The sequence below is a fragment of the Ovis aries genome, chromosome 1 (genome assembly GCF_016772045.2).
Source record: "Ovis aries strain OAR_USU_Benz2616 breed Rambouillet chromosome 1, ARS-UI_Ramb_v3.0, whole genome shotgun sequence".
Lineage (NCBI taxonomy): Eukaryota > Metazoa > Chordata > Mammalia > Artiodactyla > Bovidae > Ovis > Ovis aries.
Genome location: NC_056054.1, coordinates 248,609,252 through 248,631,096, shown reverse-complemented (window position 1 = coordinate 248,631,096; position 21,845 = coordinate 248,609,252). Strand labels below are relative to the sequence as shown.

General features: G+C 41.0%; 1 protein-coding gene across 2 annotated transcripts in view; it reads left to right on the top strand.

The window, feature by feature from the left end:
• The first annotated feature begins 9,205 nt into the window (after positions 1–9,205).
• The window catches only part of SLC25A36 (solute carrier family 25 member 36), a 34,124-nt gene continuing 21,484 nt past the window's right edge, over positions 9,206–21,845 (top strand). For both annotated transcript variants that reach the window (XM_015092640.3, XM_015092639.3), the window contains exons 1-2: positions 9,206–9,470; positions 20,967–21,131. In XM_015092640.3, coding sequence (XP_014948126.2) covers positions 9,430–9,470; positions 20,967–21,131 — 206 coding nt within the window. In that variant the 5' untranslated portion in view covers positions 9,206–9,429. The remainder of the gene's footprint in view (positions 9,471–20,966; positions 21,132–21,845) is intronic.

The following is a 21,845-nucleotide window of genomic DNA, read 5'->3' as shown; positions in this document are numbered from 1 at the left end:
GTTTACAGTTCTATATATTTGGCCTGGATTTTCATTATATTTCTGATCCCTCATTATTCCACATTGTTTGAAAGTGAAAAACTTACATAGCCAAAATTATGGAAAAGTTGGGAAAACAACTTTAAGTATTTCCCAATCAATAAAAAGAGGGAAAACAAAGTATTCAGCTGTGGCCAAAAAATTGGCTGGTGACGGTTTCATCGACATCTTGAAAGAAGACACTAAGGGATTAACTGAGGAGCAGACTGAAACATTAAGTACAAAAAGTTCTTAGTATCTCATACTTCTGGGAGATTGAAAGGTTTTTCCCAAGGCAATTCTGACTATGGAGTGTGGAGCTTTCCCTTCCAGCACTGATCTTTGACCCTAACCCAAAGGTTAGTGAGACTCCCCAGTCCTGTTGTGTTTCTCTTCTGTTCATCCAACTTCTCAGCAGGATAAGAAAGCATGGCCTGAGGTCAAGGCAGGGGAGAAGGTGGAAAGCTGCTAAATCGGTTCTGGGTGCGGGGAGAGGGTTGAGAGGGCATCCAGATTCAAGGGAATCAGCCACTTACGAAATAAAACTGTTATCACTCTCTTCCCCACCAAATATTTGCAAAATTCTGCTTTCCCACAGCATTGCTGCCAAACCAGAAGTCTATCCTTTTAACATTTGGCCCTTGACCCTGAGTACTGATGCAGTGCGAATTTATTGCCAGATACCAGAAAAAAAAAGGATCAGCTATACTTTTTGGTTTCAGAGCTGAAAGACCCAAATGAGCACTTGTGAAACCATTAAACAACACTCCAAGAGTGAATTCTAGTTGTTCATTTCCAAGCATAAGAGGCCCATAGGGTACTCAGCACAATGAATGAAGAGACTCCACCATCAACAAGGTACTCTGTGAAATTTCCCAAAACCATGGAAGAAAGACCCTAAAAGGTTAAAAGAGAAAAAACAAGAAAAGAAAACACACGTTCTATAGAAAGACCAGAGCTACAAATAGAGTCAAGCTTCTCCATATTGGGCCTGAGTGCTAGAAATCAATGGGTCAGTGACTTCAAAAGTCAGAGGCCCAGTGGTGGTCCAGTGGTTAGGAATCCATCTGCCAATGCAGGGGACACTGGTTCAACCCCTGACTTGGTAAGATCCCACATGCCAAACAGCAAATAACCCCAAGCAACAAAACCATTAGTCTGTGCTCTAGAGCCTGGAAACACAAACTATTGAACCCACATGCCACCACTACTGAAGCGCGCTTTCCCTACAGCACTGCAGCAAGAGAAACCACTGCAATGAGAAGCCTCAGAACCGCAATGAAGAGAAGCCTCCCAACCCCCTGCTCACTGAAACTAGAGAGAAGCTTGAGCAGCAGTGAAGACCCAGCACAGCCAAAAGTAAATAAAATTATATATATATATTAAAAAAGAATAAGAATATGCCTTGCAATGCAGGCGATGAGAGTTTGGTCCCTGATCAGGGAACTAAGAGCCCACATACCACAGAGCAAATAAGCTTGTGCACTACAACTAGAGAGCCCTTGTGCCACAAATAAAACCTGATGCAGCCAACAAAAAAAAAAGGAAAATTATTTTCAATCCAGAATCCCACTTTTCCCATCAGGTGACCAAAGTATTGGAGCTTCAGCTTCAATATCAGCCCTTCCAATGAATATTTAGGGTTGGTTTCCTTTAGGATGGACTGGTTTGATCTCCTTGCAGTCCAAGGAACTCTCAAGAGTCTTCATCAGTTTGAAAGCATCAATTCTTTGGCGCTCAACTTTCCTTATGGTCCAACTCTCACATTCATACATGACTACTGGAAGAACTGTAGCTTTGACTATAGTCATTTTTGTCAGCAAAGTGATGTCTCTGCTTTTTAATATGCTATCTAGGTTTGTCATAGCTTTCGTTTCAAGGATCAAGAGTCTTTTAATTTCATGGCTGCAGTCACTGTCCGCAGTGATTTTAGAGCCCAAGGAAATAAAATCTGCCATTGTTTCCATTGTTTCCCCAACTATTTGCCATGAAGTGATGGGACCAGATGCCATGATCTTAGTTTTTTGAATGTTGAATTTTAAGCCAGCTTTTTCAATTTCTTCTTTCACCTTCATCAAAAGGCTCTCTAGTTCCTCTTTGCACTCTGCCATTAGGGTGGTATCATCTGCATACCTAAGGTTGTAAATATTTCTCCCAGCAATCTTGATTCCAGCTTGTGCTTCATCCAGCCCACCATTTCTGATATGTACTCTGCATAGAAGTTAAACAAGCAGGGTGACAATATACAGCCTTGACATACTCCTTTCCCAATTTGGAACCAGTCCACTGTTCCATGTCCAGTTCTAACTGTTGCTTCTTGACCTGCAAACAGGTTTCTCAGGAGGCGGGTAAGATGTTTGGATATTCCCACCTCTTTAAGAACTTTCCACAGTTTGTTGTGATCCGCACAGTCACAGGATTTAGCATAGTCAATGAAGCAGAAGTAGATGTTTTTCTGGAATTCCCTCGCTTTTTCTGTGATCTAACGGATGTTGGCAGTTTGACCTGATTCCTCTGCCTTTTTTAAATCCAGCTCATACATCTGGAAGTTCTTGTTGAAACCTAGCTTGGAGATTTTGAGCATTACGTTGCTAGCATGTGAAATGAGTGCAGTTGTATGGTAGTCTGAACTTTCTTTGGCATTGCCCTTCTTCGGGATTGGAATGAAAACTGATCATTTCCAATCCTGTGGCCATTGCTGAGTTTTCCAAATTTACTGGCATATTGAGTACAACACTTTAACAACATTATCTTTTAGGATTTTAAGTAGATCAGCTGGAATTCCATCACCTCCACTAGCTTTGTTCATAGAATCCCATACTTAGCCAAATTATCTAATATGAAGATAAAATAAAAGCATACAAAATCTAATGATTACAGGTAAGAGGATGTAAATCCCAGGATGACAATTATGTAGCCAAGAGAGTACCTATAACTAATTCAGGTTGGAGCAGCAAGATAGAAGAATCCAAGAGGAAGGTCTCTACAGTGAGGGAAAAGAAGTAGGATTGATAGACTGATATTAAAACATTTGGAAAATAATATTTTAGGCCATTGATAGATATGATACAGATATACGGTGTACTACTTGTACATTAACTGGCTTTGTAGTGGACAAAATCTACATAGTCATGATAAGATAAATAATTGTCAATTTAACTAAAAAAATGTGATACAACTATTGGGAAGATGCATCAGGAAAAATGAGGAGTTTAGGGGTAGAATAAGAACCCTGAATCTGCATCTCTTATTACCCAAAGGGTAATGGATAACATTTGAAATTAATAAATCAAGAGAAACAGCATGAATTGCTATAATTGAGAAATCTAGAACTAAAGAAAAAGCTGAAAGTGGTTCAGTTCAGTTCATTTGCTCAGTCGTGTCCGACTCTTTGCGACCCCATGAATCGCAGCACCTCTAGGAGCAAAAACGATGAAGACAGTGAGGAATAAGGTTGGAAGTCTGAAGTAATTACTAACTTTTCTAATACTATATATTTACTTTTTTACAGCTATGTGCATTGCTTTTAGTACTTTCATTCTGGTAAAATTTTCATAATATAAAATTAATTATTTCAACCATGTCAGAGTGTACAACTCAGTGGCATTAGTTCAGTTCAGTTCAGCTCAGTCACTCAGTCATGTCTGACTCTTTGCGACCCCATGAATGGGGTCAGGCCTCCCTGTCCAGCACCAACTCCTGGAGTTCACTCAGACTCACGTCCATTAAGTCCGTGATGCCATCCAGCCATCTCATCCTCTGTCATCCCCTTCTCCTACTGCCCCCAATCCCTCCCAGCATCAGAGTCTTTTCCAGTGAGTGAACTCTTTACATGAGGTGACCAAAGTACTGGAGTTTCAGCGTCAGCATCATTCCTTCCAAAGAAATCTCAGGGCTGATCTCCTTCAGAATGGACTGGTTGGATCTCCTTGCAGTCCAAGGGACTCTCAAGAGTCTTCTCCAACACCACAGTTCAAAAGCATCAATTCTTCGGTGCTCAGCTTTCTTCACAGTCCAACTCTCACATCCATACATGACCACTGGAAAACCCATAGCCTTGACTAGACGGACGTACATTCATATTATTGTGCCACCATACACGATCCATCTACAGAACTTTTCCATCACCCCAAACTGAAACACTGCCTCCTCAATCCTCCCTTCCTCAAATGCTTGGGAACCACTGGTTTACTTTTTTCCTCTATGAATTTCACAATTCTATGTAACTCACATTTGTGAAATGCTACAATATTGGTTGCTTATTAGCATATTTCACTTTAGCATAGTGTCTTCAAGGTTCATCCACATTATAGCATGTGTCTGAATTTCCCTCCTTTTTAAGGTTAAGTAAACATTCCACTGCATGTATATACCATATTTGGTTTATCCATTCATCTGACGCCAGACACCTGGGTCGTTTCCACCTTTCAGCTATTTTGAATAGTGATTCTATGAACCTTGATGTTAGTATCTGAGTCTCTGCTTTCAATTCTTCTGGGTATATACATAAAGGTGCAATTACTGGAACACAGGATAACTCTGTTTAAGTTTTTAAGAAATCACCATAGGGTTTTTCATAGTAGCTGCACCACTTTACCAGAGAAGGCAATGGCACCCTACTCCAGTACTCTTGCCTGGAAAATCCCATGGATGGAGGAGCCTGGTAGGCTGCATGCAGTCCATGAGGTCGCTAAGAGTCGGACACGACTGAGCGACTTCACTTTCACTTTTCACTTTCATGCATTGGAGAAGGAAATGGCAACCCACTCCAGTGCTCTTGCCTGGAGAATCCCAGGGATGGGGAGCCTGGTGGGCTACTGTCTATGGGGTCGCACAGAGTCGGACACGACTGAAGCAACTTAGCAGCAGCAGCAGCATCTATAGTATATCCTTCATTAGGTTCTGAAGTTAAATACATGAAAAGCGCTTCCAACAGTGCCTGGAACATGGTGAGCACTGCACACCCTTGAAGCTCTTTGAGATGATTACTATCATGGCATTAAGTACCCAGAAGGGTGCTTAACCAACACTTACCAATGATGTCCTCTGAGGAGCAGGATTTAGGAAGGGAGGTTGTTGAGGTAAGGATTTTAATTTCTAACTCATGCACCTCTGTATTATTTGAATTTATTACTTTTTATTAGAAGCAACATAAGGAAAACTATTTTAATGGCATCTGGCTAAGAGAATATAAAACAATCTCTCCAAACCTCCCATTAAAAGCTAAGAAGACACAAAGCTTTTTAAAAAAAATCCACTCAAATATTTAAAACTAATGTCACCAACCTAAGGTTTGGAACCTGTATGAATTTTCTGTATCTACAAGACCAATTGAGGCAAAGCGGGGGAGGGAAATGGTATCACTGGCCCATCTGTGCTCTACTTCCCAACAAACAGGTACTCAGAACTTCTCAGCCTTTAGCAATGAAAATTTGAGCTCAGTACCAATCAGAAAACAGAGTAGCAGTCTCCTCCACTTCACAATGAGCTTCTTTGTTTTGAGCCAGGCAACCAGATGTGGCCATGCTTTCCCCATTAGCTTCTCTTTCTACATTCAGTTTAAAACTACAGCTCCCAGAAAACCCCTCGGTAGGAATGGGGATCTGAAAGAGGCACAGGTATACCTGATAACAAAGCAAGGTCTCTGCCCCACCCATCCTACTTTAATATTCTGGAAAAGTACTTGGAAACTTGTTTGTTTAAGGGGCAAGGGCTCAAGTAACCTCTTCTTTGTGCTGGTCCTGTGTGAAGCACTTGAAGACATTAGAAAGTAGGGATGAGGAAGGAAAGTTATAAAACAGCTGGCAGATGACACAGGGCAGTAGAAACTCAAGAAACAGGACAGGCAATGCAACCCCAGAATCCCTGCAAGAATGACAGCCTCAGCAACCACACCCCAGTGGGTGGCCCCCAGGGCCACTAGTCAGAATGTGCAGGGCACAGAGTCTCCTTCCATGATGGCATCTGAAGGAGGATCCAAAGGAAACAGTCACATTATAAAGTGCTATTGCTCTTGTGGGAATAATTTACTGCACCAAAGAACTCAGGGTCCTTCCTTACCAGTTTCAGAACCTTCATTAAATGTAATCACCACAGTATTCACTATGCCAAAAACATGGAGCCACACTTACTGTCTCAAAGAAAATGCATCATAAATTGATGCAGTTACTTTGGAAAACCGTCTGGCAGTTATTGAAAGCATTAAACATCAAGCTATCATATGACCCAGCAATGCCACTCCCAAGTATACTCCCAAGAGAACTGAAAACAGACATGCATGCCAAAACTTGTACACAAATATTCATAGCAGGATTATCCATGACAGCCAAAAAGTGGAAACAATCCAAATGGCCGTCAATTGAGAATAGATAAACAAAATGAAGTATAGTCATACGATGGACTGCTATCCTATCATAAAAGGGAATGAAGTAGTGTTGTTGCTGCTGCTGCTGCTAAGCCACTTCAGTTGCGTCTGACTCTGTGCGACCCCATCCCTGGGATTCTCCAGGCAAGAACACTGGAGTGGGTTGCCATTTCCTTCTCCAATGCATGAAAGTGAAAAGTGAAAGTGAAGTCGCTCAGTCGTGTCCGACTCTTAGCGACCCCATGGACTGCAGCCCACTAGGCTCCTCCATCCATGGGATATTCCAGGCAGGAGTACTGGAGTGGGTTGCCATTGCCTTCTCCGAATGAAGTGCTGATAAGTGCTAACATGTGAATAAACCTTGAAAACATTACGCTTAGTGAAAGAACCTAGATACAAAAGGACACATACTGTATAATTCTATTTATATGAGAAGTCCAGATTAGACAAATCCAGAGAGATAGATAGTAGATTAGTGGTTGGCAGAGGATAGGAAGAGAGGAGAATGGGAGTAACTGATAACAAGTATGAGAGTGAGAAAATGTTCTTTCAGTATGAGGAAAATGTTCTAGAATTAGGTAGTGGTGATGGATGCTGGGAATGATGCTGGGAATGATTGAGGGCAGGAGAAGAAGGGGATGACAGAGGATGAGATGGTTGGATGGCATGACTCAGTGGACATGGGTTTGGGTGTACTCCCGGAGTTGGTGATGGACAGGGAGGCCTGGCCTGCTGCAGTTCATGGGGTCACAAAGAGTTGGACACAACTGAGCGACTGAACTGAACTGAACTGATGGTTGTGCAACCATCAGAATATACTAAAAACCACTCACCATACTTTAAATGGGTGAATTTTATCTCATGTTTATGATACCTCAATAAAACTGGTATATTAAAAAAAAAAAAAAGATCTACCCACCCACCCACAACACCACCACCAAAAGTTAATACAAGGGTTTCAGGGAAGTATGGCCAGGGTGTCAATTTTTATTTCTACTTCTCTAGGAGTTTTGTTTTGTTTCAAAATTTCCCTCTCTGATGTGCAGCTATTACTTCACCAACTGAAGCACTAAGATCAGAGAGACTCTGCTGGATGATTCAAATCCAAACTCTTTCTGGGTGAAAGAGAGAATCTTGGGCAAGTAAATTATTCTATATCTCAGTCTCCTCATGAAAAAGTGGGGGGTATGATCACTGACCTCATAGGGTACTTGTGAGTTTAATAAGAGAATGCTGTAAAGGATTTAGATCAGAGCCTGACATATTAGTAAGTATTCAAGAAATATCAGCTGCCATCATTTTTCTCATTACGAATACAACACAGTAAAATACTACTACTTATTATTACAGGTAGCACTTACACAGCACTGTTACAGCATTTTACAGAATCTTAAGGTGTTCAGTCCTCATTACTGCCTTGTGAGATAAGTACTCTAATGCTCATTTTACAGATGAGCATTTACTGTGAAGTGCATGAACTTGACAGTGTTGTGCAATCTGTACATACATTTTGTGGAAATTTAGGAGCAGGTAAAGAGCATAGAGAGCTGAGGTAATCAGGGAGGACTTCATGAAGTAAGTGACCTTGGAAGGGTGGGAAAGTGTGGTAAGGGCCTTGAAGGTGAAATGGAAGCTGCCAAGAGGTGGAAAAGATCAACATTTATTTACTGTGAGTGACAAACAGTTTCAGTGTTATGTTATATTCTGCACCTCAGAAATAACTACTAATTAGGAAAATTTTTAAATATTTAATCATGGTATTCTAAAGGGATAAAACATTTTCTTTCCCTCAGTCTTTGACCTTCTTACATATACATGTAAGAAACAGCTGCTAGTTAAAAAACTTAGTAAATAATGGTTTTCTTTCTTCTTTCTAAAATAAACCTTAGTGTTTTCATTCCATTTGCCTGTTTTAGTTACTACACCTTGGAGACTTTTTTTCACATGGATCTACCGCACCCTTTACTACATAATACTCCACAGTAGGAATATACTGTGATTCATTTCTCCATTCTCCTACTGATCAGTTTTCCATTACAAGCACTGTTTGTAAATACAGTACTGTTGTTTGTGATCCTGTAGTAGTATCTTTGTTCGAGCCTTTTCTTGGATTGTTTCCTTTTGTTTTTGTTTGTTCTTTCATTCTTGGATTGTTTTGAGTGCTACTCTGAGGTATCAGTTGGAGTAGGAAAAGGCAACCGTCTTCAGTATTCCTAACTGAAAAAAGATTCCAAGGACAGAGGAGCCTAGCAGGCTACAGTCCCTGAGGTTGTAAAGAGTCAGATACGACTGATTCCAAGCAAGATGCCACGACTAAGGTATCAACAGATAACAGGAAGCGGAAATGCTGGGTCATACATCCAATTTTTAAAACGCGAATCAAGCAGGAGGCAAATGGAAATTTTCTGTACCATCGTTTCAATTTTGTTGTGAATGTAAAACAGCTCTAAAAAAAAAAAAAAACAGCAGTCCTTAAATCAAATCAGAGATTAGGCCGGCTCGCACCGCACTCCGCTTGCATACCAGACCAGGAGCCGGGGGATCGAGGAGATCGAATCCTCTAGGCTGCTCGGGTCGAGACCGCGCAGAGCGCAGCCCTCCCGACAAACGCTCGAGGTGCGAGGACACCGTGACCTACTACCCTCCGTGCACGCGCTCTGGCCCCGCCTCCCGGCCCCTTTCATTGAGAAACGCCTTAGCGATCACGTGAAAGAGGCATGCCGGCTGCGTGACGTCATGCAGCGCGGGCCAATGGTAGCTTCTGTTTATGTCGGGGGGGCGGGGAGTGGTGGTCTGAATATTCATCCCCGCTTCGCCGTCGCCGCGCTATCCTCTAGTGCGGGTGGTGAGTGCCGAGCCAGAGCGGGAGGCGCCCCGGCTGCAGCGGTACGGGGAGGGCCGCGCCGGCTCCTTCTGCAGGTCTCCGTCAGCTCCCCTCGCCGTCACTGGGGCGCCGTGCTGCTCCAGGCCGGGGCGGAAGCTGCGGCCTTCGCGGGCTGCCGGATCCGCGTCCCGCCTCAGCGCCCGGAGGACATGCGGGAGAGAGAATGAGCCAGAGGGACACGCTGGTGCATCTGTTTGCCGGAGGGTACGTTGCAGCCGGGGCTTGCGGACGGTGGTTGAGGGCTCCGGGCTGAGGCCGAGGGCCGTGGCCTGAGACTCGGGCTAGAAGGGTGAGGGGGATGCGGCCCGGAAGCGCAGGGGTGAGGGGACTGGAGCTGGGAGCCGAAGAAGCCCAGAGGGCTGAGGCCCAGGCGGGGAGGGTGGGAGGGCGAAGCTGGCTGGACGTCAGGCTTTGGGCCCCCCCAGCCGGAGCGAGGCCTGGGGAGTGGCTGGCGGCGCTGGGGTCCACGTAGGCCCAGTCCACGCGCCGCGGCCTAGCGGGCTTCGGGGATGCGTGGCCGCGGGAGGACAGTAGCTGCAGGCCTCACGTAGGTTGTCCGGCCTGGTCGGGGGCGGAAAGTGCGGAGGCCGAGGACAAAATGGGCGCCGCACCTCCTTCTTCTTCCCTCCCTGGCGCGCGGGCTGCGGCGGGGCCTCACGTAGCTCACGCCCCTCCTCGGACCTCGCGCGGCTGATTTCCGGGCCCTAGTCAGTCCCGGTGAATCGTCCTGGGGCTTCCGGCTCCTGCGAGAAAGCTTAGGGGTTCGGTTGCTCGCAGTAGCTGTATGTTTCTAGCTCAGAAAATTTCCTTCCTGAGCTTTTCCAGGTTGCGAGGTGCTGTCTCAAAGCGACAGTGCGTCCAGTGTCAGATTCTTTTCCTGAAAATCAACCCTCCTACACGTCCGCTGCTTTTCGTCCGCTCAAAGAAGAAAAGTGGGGGTAGGGGAGAGGTTAGAAGCTTTGACAATAGTTACTGTTTGTGCAAGGTTAAGACTAAAAGTCTTAGCTCCCTGTTTGCCAGCCCGAGTGCTACAGATCTTTTGTTCAGCCAACTTAGTCTCCTTTTTTAGGTTGTTCTTTCCAAATTTGGAGAGGCATAGCAATTTTAAACTTAGGAGTGACTTCTTTTTTGCAGGGTCATAAAGAGTCTTATCAGAAATGGATACGACGAATAATGCTGAGGTTCTTTTCTGCCTTTGTGACCATATAAAGTCGCATCCCCTCAAAGCATGCAGTTTGTTTCTGAATCAGCTACTTTAAGAATATTAAAGTAATACATACGCGGTTCTGTTCACAGTGGCTTCATTGGAGTTAGACGTGTGGACTCTATTGCCAGTGATGACCATGCTTTCCTTAGCATAGCACATTGACTCAACAAACATTGCACACCACATGTGGACCAGGCACTGTTCTGACATTAAAGTACTTTTCATTTAGTTTGTGAGACTCAGTTTTGGCAGGGTTTGCTTTCTATGTTATATGTTTACCAGTAATCTTGGCAAATTAAATCATTTTAAAACCCATTAGCCATGTAGGTATTCTTGTAAAGATGTCTTGTTGTGCAAATAATTGGGTTCCCTTCTGTAATTAGATTATAAGGTAATTGTTGAAAGTTAGACACACATCTACTTCTGGCCACTATTTTAATCTGAGTGAGAAAGACAAACTCTTTGATCTCAGTTGCTTCATCTCTAAAATGAGAATATTGAGACGGTTTCTAAGGCTGGGTCCTAAAATTTTTATTGCTCTACATACTGTCAAGTTTTGTTTAAAATGTGCTCAGTCACATCCGACTCTTTGTGAACCTATGGACTGTAGCCCTTCAGGCTCCTCTGTCCATGGGATTTTTCCAGGCAAGAATACTGGAGTGGGTTGCCATTTCTTTCTCAAGGGGATTTTCCCCACCTAGAGATTGACCCCTCATCTCCTGCCTTGTTGGGCAGATTCTTAACCACTGAGTCACCTGGGAAGCCTTGTTAAAAATAGGGCATATTTATTTGCAATGTTAGCTTGATTGCACTAACTTCCCAATTTGGGAGCCCCTCTACCCCTCCATACTCCAGTGTTTTGGCCTGGAGAATTCCATAGTCTCTATAGTCCATGGGGGTCACACAGAGTCGGACACGACTAAGCAACTTTGACTTTTCAATAGCCCCCATAAAAGAACTTAGTGTGTGCAGGTTATCTAGAGTCTTAAATGAAGTACTTGTTTATAGTACCTGACATAAGATAGATGCTCAGCCTTATAAATTCTTTCTTTGCATCCTGTCTCCATTATATGTAGTTGCATAAGTTATTTCAGTAAAATTTGGCTTATCTTTCTTAGAGAAACATTAGAACTAGGAACGATGGTAAAGATCGTCTGACTTAGCTCCTTCAAAATATGGGGAAATACCAAGATATAAAAAATGTGCTTATCCAACATCAACTTTTCATACATGTTGAGTGAGAGGTAAATAATCTCTAAGGAACCTTCCAGCTCTGTCTTAAATGAAATCAATGCTGTGGAATGTTCTGAAAATCTGTATGCTAACCATTGTAGAAATGCAAATTGACTTGTGGGAAACATTGTTCTTCATTGAAGATGTCTGGGTGGTTCACCTGGTAAATAATCTGCCTGCCATTGCAGGAAACATGTTCCATCCCTGGGTCGGGATGATCCCCTGGAGAAGGAAATGGCAACCTTCTCCAGGATTCTTACCTGGACAGTCCCGTGAACAGAGGAGCCTAGTGGTCTACAGTCCCTAGGGTGGCAAAGAGTTGGACACAACTGAGCATGCACACAACTGAGCATGCACACACACAGTATATCTCAAGTTGTGCATTTAGGCAATCATTTCTTGGACGTTCTTTATAGAAAACTAGATTTCATTTTTTTATCATGATAGAATTATGTAAATTGAGTTAGGGAAACTTACTTTTTACTTTAATAATAACCAGATAGAGAAGAGGAATTATTTTTATTAGCTGTTGTGCAAGAACCAAAAACTTTTCACAGTCACATCTAATCATTAGACAAAAATCATTTTAAGATAGAGCCTTTGAATTGTTTTCCTTGATAATTATAATAGTATTTATTCAAATATGTGTTTGCATCTCAGATTTTTAGGAGCCTTGAAGTGATATTATTAAACCAGAAAATTTTGAAACATTCTAGCATTGGAGAAGGAAATGGCAATCCACTCCAGTATTCTTGCCTGGAGAATCCCAGGGACGGGAGCCTGGTGGGCTGCCATCTGTGGGGTTGCACAGAGTCAGACGCGACTGACGTGACTTAGCGGCAGCAGCACTGGACCTTGGGTCTGAGTGACAGCCTCACATGTGTAACTCGTGCTTTAACACACCCTTTGGTCCCATTAAGTTTTTGTCAGGGTTAATATTCAGAGTAAGGTCATCGGTTAGGTTGATTGTATTAACGGAGGCCATTCATGACAGCCTGCAAAAGATGTAAATACAATATTATTTTAGCTATACTTTTAATAACAGTGTTCGTATATGAAGATTTAAGCAGTATGTTTTTACATTTTTTGGTAGATCTACATTGTTTACTTGTGTGGCAGTTCGGGGTTTTTTTCTATTTGAGAGAGAGAGATTGCCACAAACAGGAGGAATAAATCTCCAACTTAGGTGGATGAATTTTTTTCCTGTGTAGCTCCTGTGACAGTGAGAGCTTAAAACATATAGTGGGCAATCTCAGGCTATCTAAGATTGTTTATTTTTATATCCTGGAATTAACCCAGTCATTTATTAAACCATTTATTTTTCATTTATTCAGTAAGAATCTCTAGTGGGTGTCAGATATCTTGTTTCTGCAGAAATTTTGTGATAATATTTGTTAAATGACTTCACCTGTTTCCTTGTAAGATCTGGGCAGAAGCAGAATACTTAAAAGCATAATGAATGTGGTTTATATACAGTTTACTTTATCTACATTTTTGCTTAAACTTACATTCCTGTAAGGAGATTATTGTGGTATAGCATTGTAGGTCAGGAACCCCTGGGAGTTCCCAAGAACTTTTGGTGGTCTGAGATGTTAAAGCTCTTCTCATAAAAATATTAACACATTATTGCCTTTTCGCTGTTGATGTTTGGACCGCTGGTGCAAAAGCAGTGCTGCCTTAGCATGCTTCAAGGCAGCATCCCCAGACTGTGCCGGTAGTCACTAGCACTTGCACTTTGAAAACACAGGTTCACTTAAGAATGTTTTTGAAACAGTAAAAATTAGTTTTAAATCTTGACGCTTGTGTATACAACTTCATTTTATATTCTGCGTGAGAAAATGGGAAACACGAATAAAGTACTTCTGCAATTGTTGCAGCCTCAAACTGAACTAGCCTCTTTTTTCATGAGAACCACTCAACTGTGACTATTCAGACTTGAATATTTGGCAAATACTTTCTCCAAAAAAATGAAAGAAGTGGGCCTGTTGCTTCGAGGAAAACCACTGGTAGCATTTGTTGCCATGTGATAAAATCTGAGATTTTAAACACTAATTGGAACTTTTGAAATCTTGAATAGATAGGGGATGTAATTTTTAAGATATTGTATAATAAAATGTATCGGCATTTGAAAGACCTGTATAATCTACTGAACCAGTATTTTTTAAATGACCAGTGCATGATGTTATAGAATAACACATAGGTAAAGGAATCAGAACATAAAGCAATGGGTTTAAATTTGGGTTTAACAAAGTGAAAGTTTATTGGTGTAGTCCAGATTCCACATTGCAGCTAATTTTAAGAGCCTACCACATGTCCAGTTTTAATGTAATATTGAAAAATGCCCACAATTATCTGAAAAGGGGGGATTGAATTGTTATGCTCAGTAAATTATATCATTAATTATGGTTTCAGTGCCATGGTTGAGGAAAAAATTGGAGCAGGGTAAAAGAGAATAATGGGGGTTGGGGAACACTGTAGTTCCAAGTAGGGAGTCTTGGTGGAGTCCTAACTGAGAAGGTGACTTTTGAACAAAGACCTGGAGGGGAGAGAGTTAACTATTTAGGTAGACCAGGCAGTGAAAAGGCCCTTGGGTAAGTATAGCCAGAGTAATAGAGCCGTGTTAGGCCATTTGGCTTTTTTTCCTGAAATGGGAATAGTCACTGCAGGAGTTTTCAAGGCTAACTCTGGTTGCCATGCATAGAGTAGACTGTACATAGGGCAAGGCCAGAGGTGAGGAGATGATTCGGCTGTTGAAATAATCGAAATGAGAGGCAACGGTTCTTCAAAGAAGGTTGTAATCTATGTAACGTGAAGAAAAAGTAGTAACTGCAAGATTTTTAGTTTGGGCGCCTGAAGGGGGAAGAAATTATTGTTAATTGAAATGGGCGAGATTGCAGATGGAATAGGTTTGGGATAGAGGAAGATAAGTATATAGTTCCATTTAAGACGTAAGTTTGAACAGGGTGCATGTGTTAGGTGAGCCCAGAAAGGAGGTCTGGACTAGAAACACACATTTAGTAATTAATGGTATATAGGTGGTAACATGAGCTTACTTGATGTCACTAAGGGAGTAAACATAGGGTAAAAAAGAGGACCTCTGGAAATTTCAGCAAAACAGATCAGAACAAGAGGAACCAGCAAAGTAGACCACAAAAATGTGCTCTGAAAGTCAAATGAAGAAACAAATATATACAATATTAGGAAAGAGTGGCTGATCAGTTGTCCTGTGTCATTGTCTGTTAAGATGAAATCTGAGAGTTCTTCATTATTGAATTTAACAGTTGTGGAGGCCTTTGGTTACTGTGATTAGCAGTTTTCAAGGCAATGGAAATCTGCCTTGAGGAGTGGAAATCTGATGGAAGTGGGAGAGAAATTAGGCAGTAAATGGAATTTTGACATTTGTTGCTGGGGGGAGCAAAGAAACAAAGCAATAATGGGGGGAGGAAGTTGTTATTTTTACTAAACCTATCTCATACCCTCAGTATATTTTGCTTCTATAGTGAATTTTAATCCTGATACCAGTTTTTCCATGTTTATCTAAGTTGTTGGTTAATGTCTTTTTTTTTCAATATTATTAGTGCTTTGATTTTGCTTTAGCATTTTGAAAAAGCCTAGCTTGTTAGTTTTTTTCCTGCATGAGAAACACTACAGATACCCACCCCTACCAAGTACCATTATTCTCAACCACATCTCACATCTGTCTGACTTTTCATAAGTTATTCTGTCAAGTATATAGGATATGTCTTTGATTCTTCAAGAATTTGTATCTTGCTCAAACATTAAAGCTTCAGAGTAAGTACCTCTACAAATATATTATCAGAGAAAACAGTTTTCAGTAAGACTTCCTAAACATGGTTTTTCTACAATTTCAAAGACAAGCTACATTTTTGTGATTGCAAAATTCTGACATTTTAATGAGTCTTTTTCTTTGAGGTATTTCTTACTTTGACTAATGTCCTAATTAGGAAATTACAAGGGAGTATTACCTGCAGCAGAGAGATAACAAAATATTTTAACCTATTCACTTTGCTTTGCAAAGCTAAACTCTGCAGTTGTTTGACAAAATAGGTTTGCTTAATGTTAACAAATGTATTTGTAAAGTACCTATGATATATATATATACATAGATATAAATATATGTGTGTGTGTACACATCGTTATTGTGGACCCAAGCAGAATAGACTTTGTCGATTTATGAATTACCTTGCCTAGTAAAAACAAGTGTCCTGATCCATGCATGCTCAAAAGGTCAAAATCAAAGATGTATGTGCAACAACCACAGTCTTAAATCCCATTGCTTTTTCATGACCCATCCTTCCCTTGGGGCTTCCCTGGTGGCTCAGACAGTAAAGAATCTGCCTGCAGTACAGGAGACCTGGGTTCGATCCCTGAGTTGGAAAGATCCCCTAGAGAAGGGAATGGCAACCCACTGTAATAATCTTGCCTGGAGAATTACATGGACAGAGAAGCTTGGTGGGCTGCAGTCCATGAAAGAGTCAGACATGATTGAGCAACTAACACTTTGACTTTTCATCCTTTCCTAAGCAGAAACCTGGGGCACCAATTAGATTCCTCCACAGATATGTCTAGTAAAAGTCTCTAAACCCAGAGAAACCGAATCTAGTGGTTCAGGCCCTTGAGGCTATCCTGATGATGGCGTTCTGCATATGCACCGACCCTAGGGATTTATGACTCTTGGCATCTTGGCTAAAACTGATACGCTTGTTACTCATGTTAGTGAATAATTTCTTTTTCCCTTTCCCTATCTTTCCCCAACCTCTCAAGTTTCTGATTCCTGTGTTGCTGTAACTTGGGTGTAGGAGAGTACCTGTTTTCCCAGATTTTTTTGTGTTTTCTTTTTTAACCAGTTTCTTGGTTACATTGTGCCTAGCTTCAAGGGGGGAAAAATTCCATTCTAAGCAGTTTTTAGCCTCTGCTTTACTCTCAAGGGATCTGTACGCCCTTCAGTAGTTAGAATGTCTGACGTGTCAAAATTTTGTCTTCATTATATACTATAAACAAGTAGAAGCAACATTAGAAAGTTCTGAGACATTTACACTCCCAAATTACCATAGGCTAAAAATGGGTCTCCAATCCAGTTAATTCCTGGGGTGACTTGATTTACTTATTGTATAATTTCTCAAACATCATGAAAATAGAATAGTTTTAAATGTCTTGTAAAGATGTTTATTGATAACCATATTAAACAGTTCTTAAGTATTCTCTAAAATCAATTCATAGTTACATGGTAAGCTCTCACCAAGCAGCCTTGGCCTCATATCTTTTAAAGGTGTGACATTTGCCTTTGAAACTTTAAAATGTGCATTGATCCAAGTATTCATAGTTCTACTAAGAGAATGTAATTGAAGTTTTTTAACCTGGATATGACAAATGTATAGTTGCTGCTGCTGCTAAGTCGCTTCAGTCGTGTCCGACTGTGCAACCCCATAGACGGCAGCCCACCAGGCTCCCCCGTCCCTGGGATTCTCCAGGCAAGAACACTGGAGTGGGTTGCCATTTCCTTCTCTGATGCATGAAAGTGAAAGGTGAAAGTGAAGTCTCTCAGTCATGTCTGACTCTTAGCGACCCCATGGACTGCAGCCTACCAGGCTCCTCTGTCCATGGGATTTTCCAGGCAAAAGAGTACTGGAGTGGGGTGCCATTGCCTTCTCCGAGTATACATCAGAGGGACTGGGTCAAGGGTAGAAGCAGAGAGACACTATTTAGAAGGTTGCTCCAGTAACCTTAGTACAATATTGTGGCTTAGACCAGGGTGGAAATGGTGAGAGGTAGGTCACGATTCAAAATTTATTGTGGAGTTGTGAGTCAAAGACATTTGCACAAACATACCATTTTTCATGGAGTTCATTGAGTCCCAGAAATGTCAACCACATTCTCCAGTTAAAAACCCTTGCTGTTTTTAAAGGACATTCACTGCTAAAAATTTTGATTAAAAAGTTATTTGAAAATAAAGATGTATACATGAGGTTTTTAAAAAAGCTGCTGAAAGATCATGAAAACCAACATTTCCCTGCTGTCTCCCTCCCAGTGGGCACTTCTTATTTTATCTGTTTAATCATTAGGTTTAGAATTCTAGAATAACTTAGCTTCTGCAGTTGCTGAGAAATCTGATGCTTTTATGGCTTCTTTGTGTATGTGATCTCTTGTTCTTTCTAGAAGTCTCTGCTTCTACCTTTGCCCCACTCCATCCAATGTATACTCAGTATTTTGAGGGATTGTAGTACTGTAACTTGACATGAGTTTCTTGGATCCATTGTACCTGTTAAACCTGAACTCAGAGTTTGAGTTCATGTTCTTCAGAGAATTAGGCTTAGTTTTACAATGTGGGTATCCCACTTTGCTTCATTACCTGTCAGCGTTCAATTCTTTGCCTTATCTCCATCTTGAGTACTTGGTGCTCTTGGTCTTTAGACCTCTAAGGGGTCTCAGCAAGGCAAAAATGTTACTGCTGCTGCTGCTGCTATGTCGCTTCGGTTGTGTCCGACTGTGTGACCCCAGAGATGGCCTCCTACCAGGCTCCTGTGTCCCTGGGATTCTCCAGGCAAGAACACTGGAGTGGATTGCCATTTCCTTCTCCGATGCATGAAAGTGAAAAATGAAAGTGAAGTCGCTCAGTCATGTCTGACTCTTAGCAGCCTCATGGACTGCAGCCCACCAGGCTCCTCCGTCCATGGGATTTTCCAGGCAAGAGCACTGGAGTGGGGTGCCATTGCCTTCTCCGAAACTCTTTGGTATTTCCCTCTGCAAGCCTTTCTTCTTTGCCAAGACAGTTAATCCTTTCCATTTGCTTCATTGCTTGAAACCTTTCTCCTGTCTTTGTCCTTGCGGCATTTTCCTTTAGACAGAGGAGAGGAGCTAAATCTAATGTAGTTATTCCTGTTTTCATAGAATAGGGATTTTAAATGTTTATCAACAGCAATAGTTTTGTTGTCTACATTGATCAATTATTTCAGTGTACAAAATAATTACTTTAAAATAGCAGCATGAGAAACACTGAAGTGTTACTCTTGTACTGCATACCTATTGCATTTTATAATGTACTCCTTCAGGACAGTATAAGTGTTTGTGTGTATACCCACTTACACTTAACCCCAGCTCTATACAGTTTAGATCCTCGTGTGTTTTATTTATTGAGGTTGTTTTTTTTGTTTTTTTTTTTTAAGGGATCATACTGTATATGTCTAGTTTGTGATCTGGCCCATTAGTAATAGTTCCATTAAAAAAAATTTAGTTGCTATTATCAGTAATTGACACTGACAACTGTTTTTAAATTTATGTAACTTTATTGGGGAAGAAATCAGATACTAGCAGAACTATTGGTTGATCACTCATCCATTGATCCATTGCATCATTTATTCAGCACTTTATTAAACTGTATTAGAAGATAGATTAATGTACTAATATCTTCAAGCCTCCTAACAACTTAAATGAAGGTTGCAAAATGTTTGAGACCCTATTTTGGAAGAGTTGGACGTGACTGAGCAACCAGCAGCACTTCACTTTTCTTTGGAGCACAAAAGGCTGTTTGACTTCCGATTTCCATTCTCTGTAGAAGAACAGGTCACTCCTTTGTTGACATGCATAAAATAACATCACGTTTTCAGTTCTTCTGATGCTACAAATTCAACAGTAGTTTTCCAGCCACATCAGTTACGAACATAAAGTATATTATGTAATCTCAAATCTTTTTAACCATGGAAGGCTTAAATAAGAATGGGTGCTCTTAGAATAAATCTGCTTCCTTTGATTTGACGACTCAGCATCCATCTCAAAGAGAGATAAGAAGGCCTTCCTCAGTAATCAGTGCAAAGAAACAGAGGAAATCAATAGAATGGGAAAGACTAGAGATCTCTTCAAGAAAGTTAGAGATACCAAGGGAACATTTCATGCAAAGATGGGCTCAATAAAGGACAGAAATGGTATGGATCTAACAGAAGCAGAAGATATTAAGAAGAGGTGGCAAGAATACACAGAACTATACAAAAAAGGTCTTCATGACCCAGATAATCACGATGGTGTGATCACTCACCTAGAGCCAGACGTCCTGGAATGTGAAGTCAAGTGGGCTTTAGGAAGCATCACTACGAACAAAGCTAGTGGAGGTGATGGAATTCCAGTTGAGCTATTTCAGATCCTAAAAGATGATGCTGCAAAAGGTTTCTGCTAATCACGAGGAGCAGTCATCACCATGAAGGATTTTAGTACTTTTCTAGATATAAGGACATACAAGAATTGGGTTCATAAAATCAGCTCCTGGAAATACTCTATCTGAAGACCTGTTCTGCCGGTTTTTCCCCAAGCACAGAGTGCCTCATTTACGCTCTCCACCCTGAACTCCTCTCAGGGGGTGTTGAAAATCAGCAGCTGCATGGTTTAATCCTTGTAGAGGTAGATGGTAAGGGTCAGTTTGTAGACAGGGTCCCCTCACGGTCATAAATTTCCCACACTTTGGGAAGCATTCTGTGGCTCTGTTGTCCCGTGGTGCTAGGAAGGCTTTCCTAGATCTGGCAGAGATTTCACTCGTAGGCCACTCGGTGTGCTGTTAGTTGACTGGGTCTTTTCAGCAGTAACCAAAGGACTCTGTACAACCTGTGTTACTAATCTGTTATGATCCAGGGGGAAATGTCCTCTTATTTATCTTCCTGTATCTAGAGTTAGGGTCATAACTCATAAAATTATGTTTTTGTCAGATACTCAGTCACACATTTGGTAATGCAAGAAACAATAATCTTGTAAAATAACTAGCAGTATTATTAAAATTGGAAGAATTAAACCACGATCTTGCACTCGGTACAGCCCAGTATATCCTCAGGTTGTCAAGACTATTTCTTGAGTATTGAAAGATAAGGTAGGAGTTTGAGAAATAGGATATATCTCACATAATTGTCTCAGATTCAACACAAGTAATATCTGGGCAAGAAATACTAAATAAACCCTTATAACAGTATTTAAAGCTGTGATATGATACACTAATACATTTTAACAATAGCACCCACTGTTTGGATTCTTCAGCTAATTTTTCTTGCTAGGTAGATACTAAACTCTTACTTTTAGCTTCTAAATGTTTCTGTACAGTCAAATACATGAAACATGTAAGAAATTGTTTAGTCTCCTAAATACAGAAATTGTAGATTTTAGTACCTTCTCAAAGCCCCAGTTGCTCATTTTATTTCACAGCTCTGTGCATGTGTACTAATTTATGAATTAAGTAGAGTTTTGTTCTTTGTACTTTCTTGTAGATGTGGTGGTACAGTGGGAGCTATTCTGACATGTCCACTGGAAGTTGTGAAAACACGGCTGCAGTCGTCTTCTGTGACACTTTATATCTCTGAAGTTCAGCTGAGCACCATGGCCGGAGCCAGTGTTAATCGAGTAGTGTCTCCTGGACCTCTCCATTGTCTAAAGTGAGAGCACAGTACTCATTAGTTGTTGTTGTTGTTGTTGATTTACCTTAATGATAGCCTTGTTGACTTATTTATATTCTGCCGTATTTTAAAAGGGTTTTACAGACTTAATGACAGAATGACTCTCACCTGTTCAGTAGAAACAGTGAACATCCCTAATGGAGAGAAAAACTAAATTGAATAATATAAAACATTATTTCCAAATCATGTGCATTTAAAATGTTTTTCTACATTTATCCATTCGATTTATTTTCTAAAGACATATTTCAGAAAGATATCAAAATAAACTCATACTTCGTGTTTATTTTGTTTCAGATTATGAATTCTAAAACAATTTAGTTTTTGAAATGTGATAATGTTAAATACTAATTCTTGTGTGTGTGTTTTTAATTTTTAAAGTACTTACACATAAGTACATCCAATTAATGACAGTCTGATTTTTATACAGCCTAAATATAACCAAGATTTAAAGCAGATTTTAAAATGTAATTTAGTGTTTGGCATTTCTTGGTGGTTTGAAAAAGATGTGTTTTTACATTCTGTCATACTTCATTATATTACAAATTAGATTAGAAATTTCAAAACTGTTGAAAACTGGGGACTTGCCTGGTGGTCCAGCGGCTTAAGACTCCATGCACCCGAAGCACAGGCCCCTGGTTTGATCCCTGGTCAGGGAACCAGATCTTCACACGCCATAACTAAGACCCAGTACAG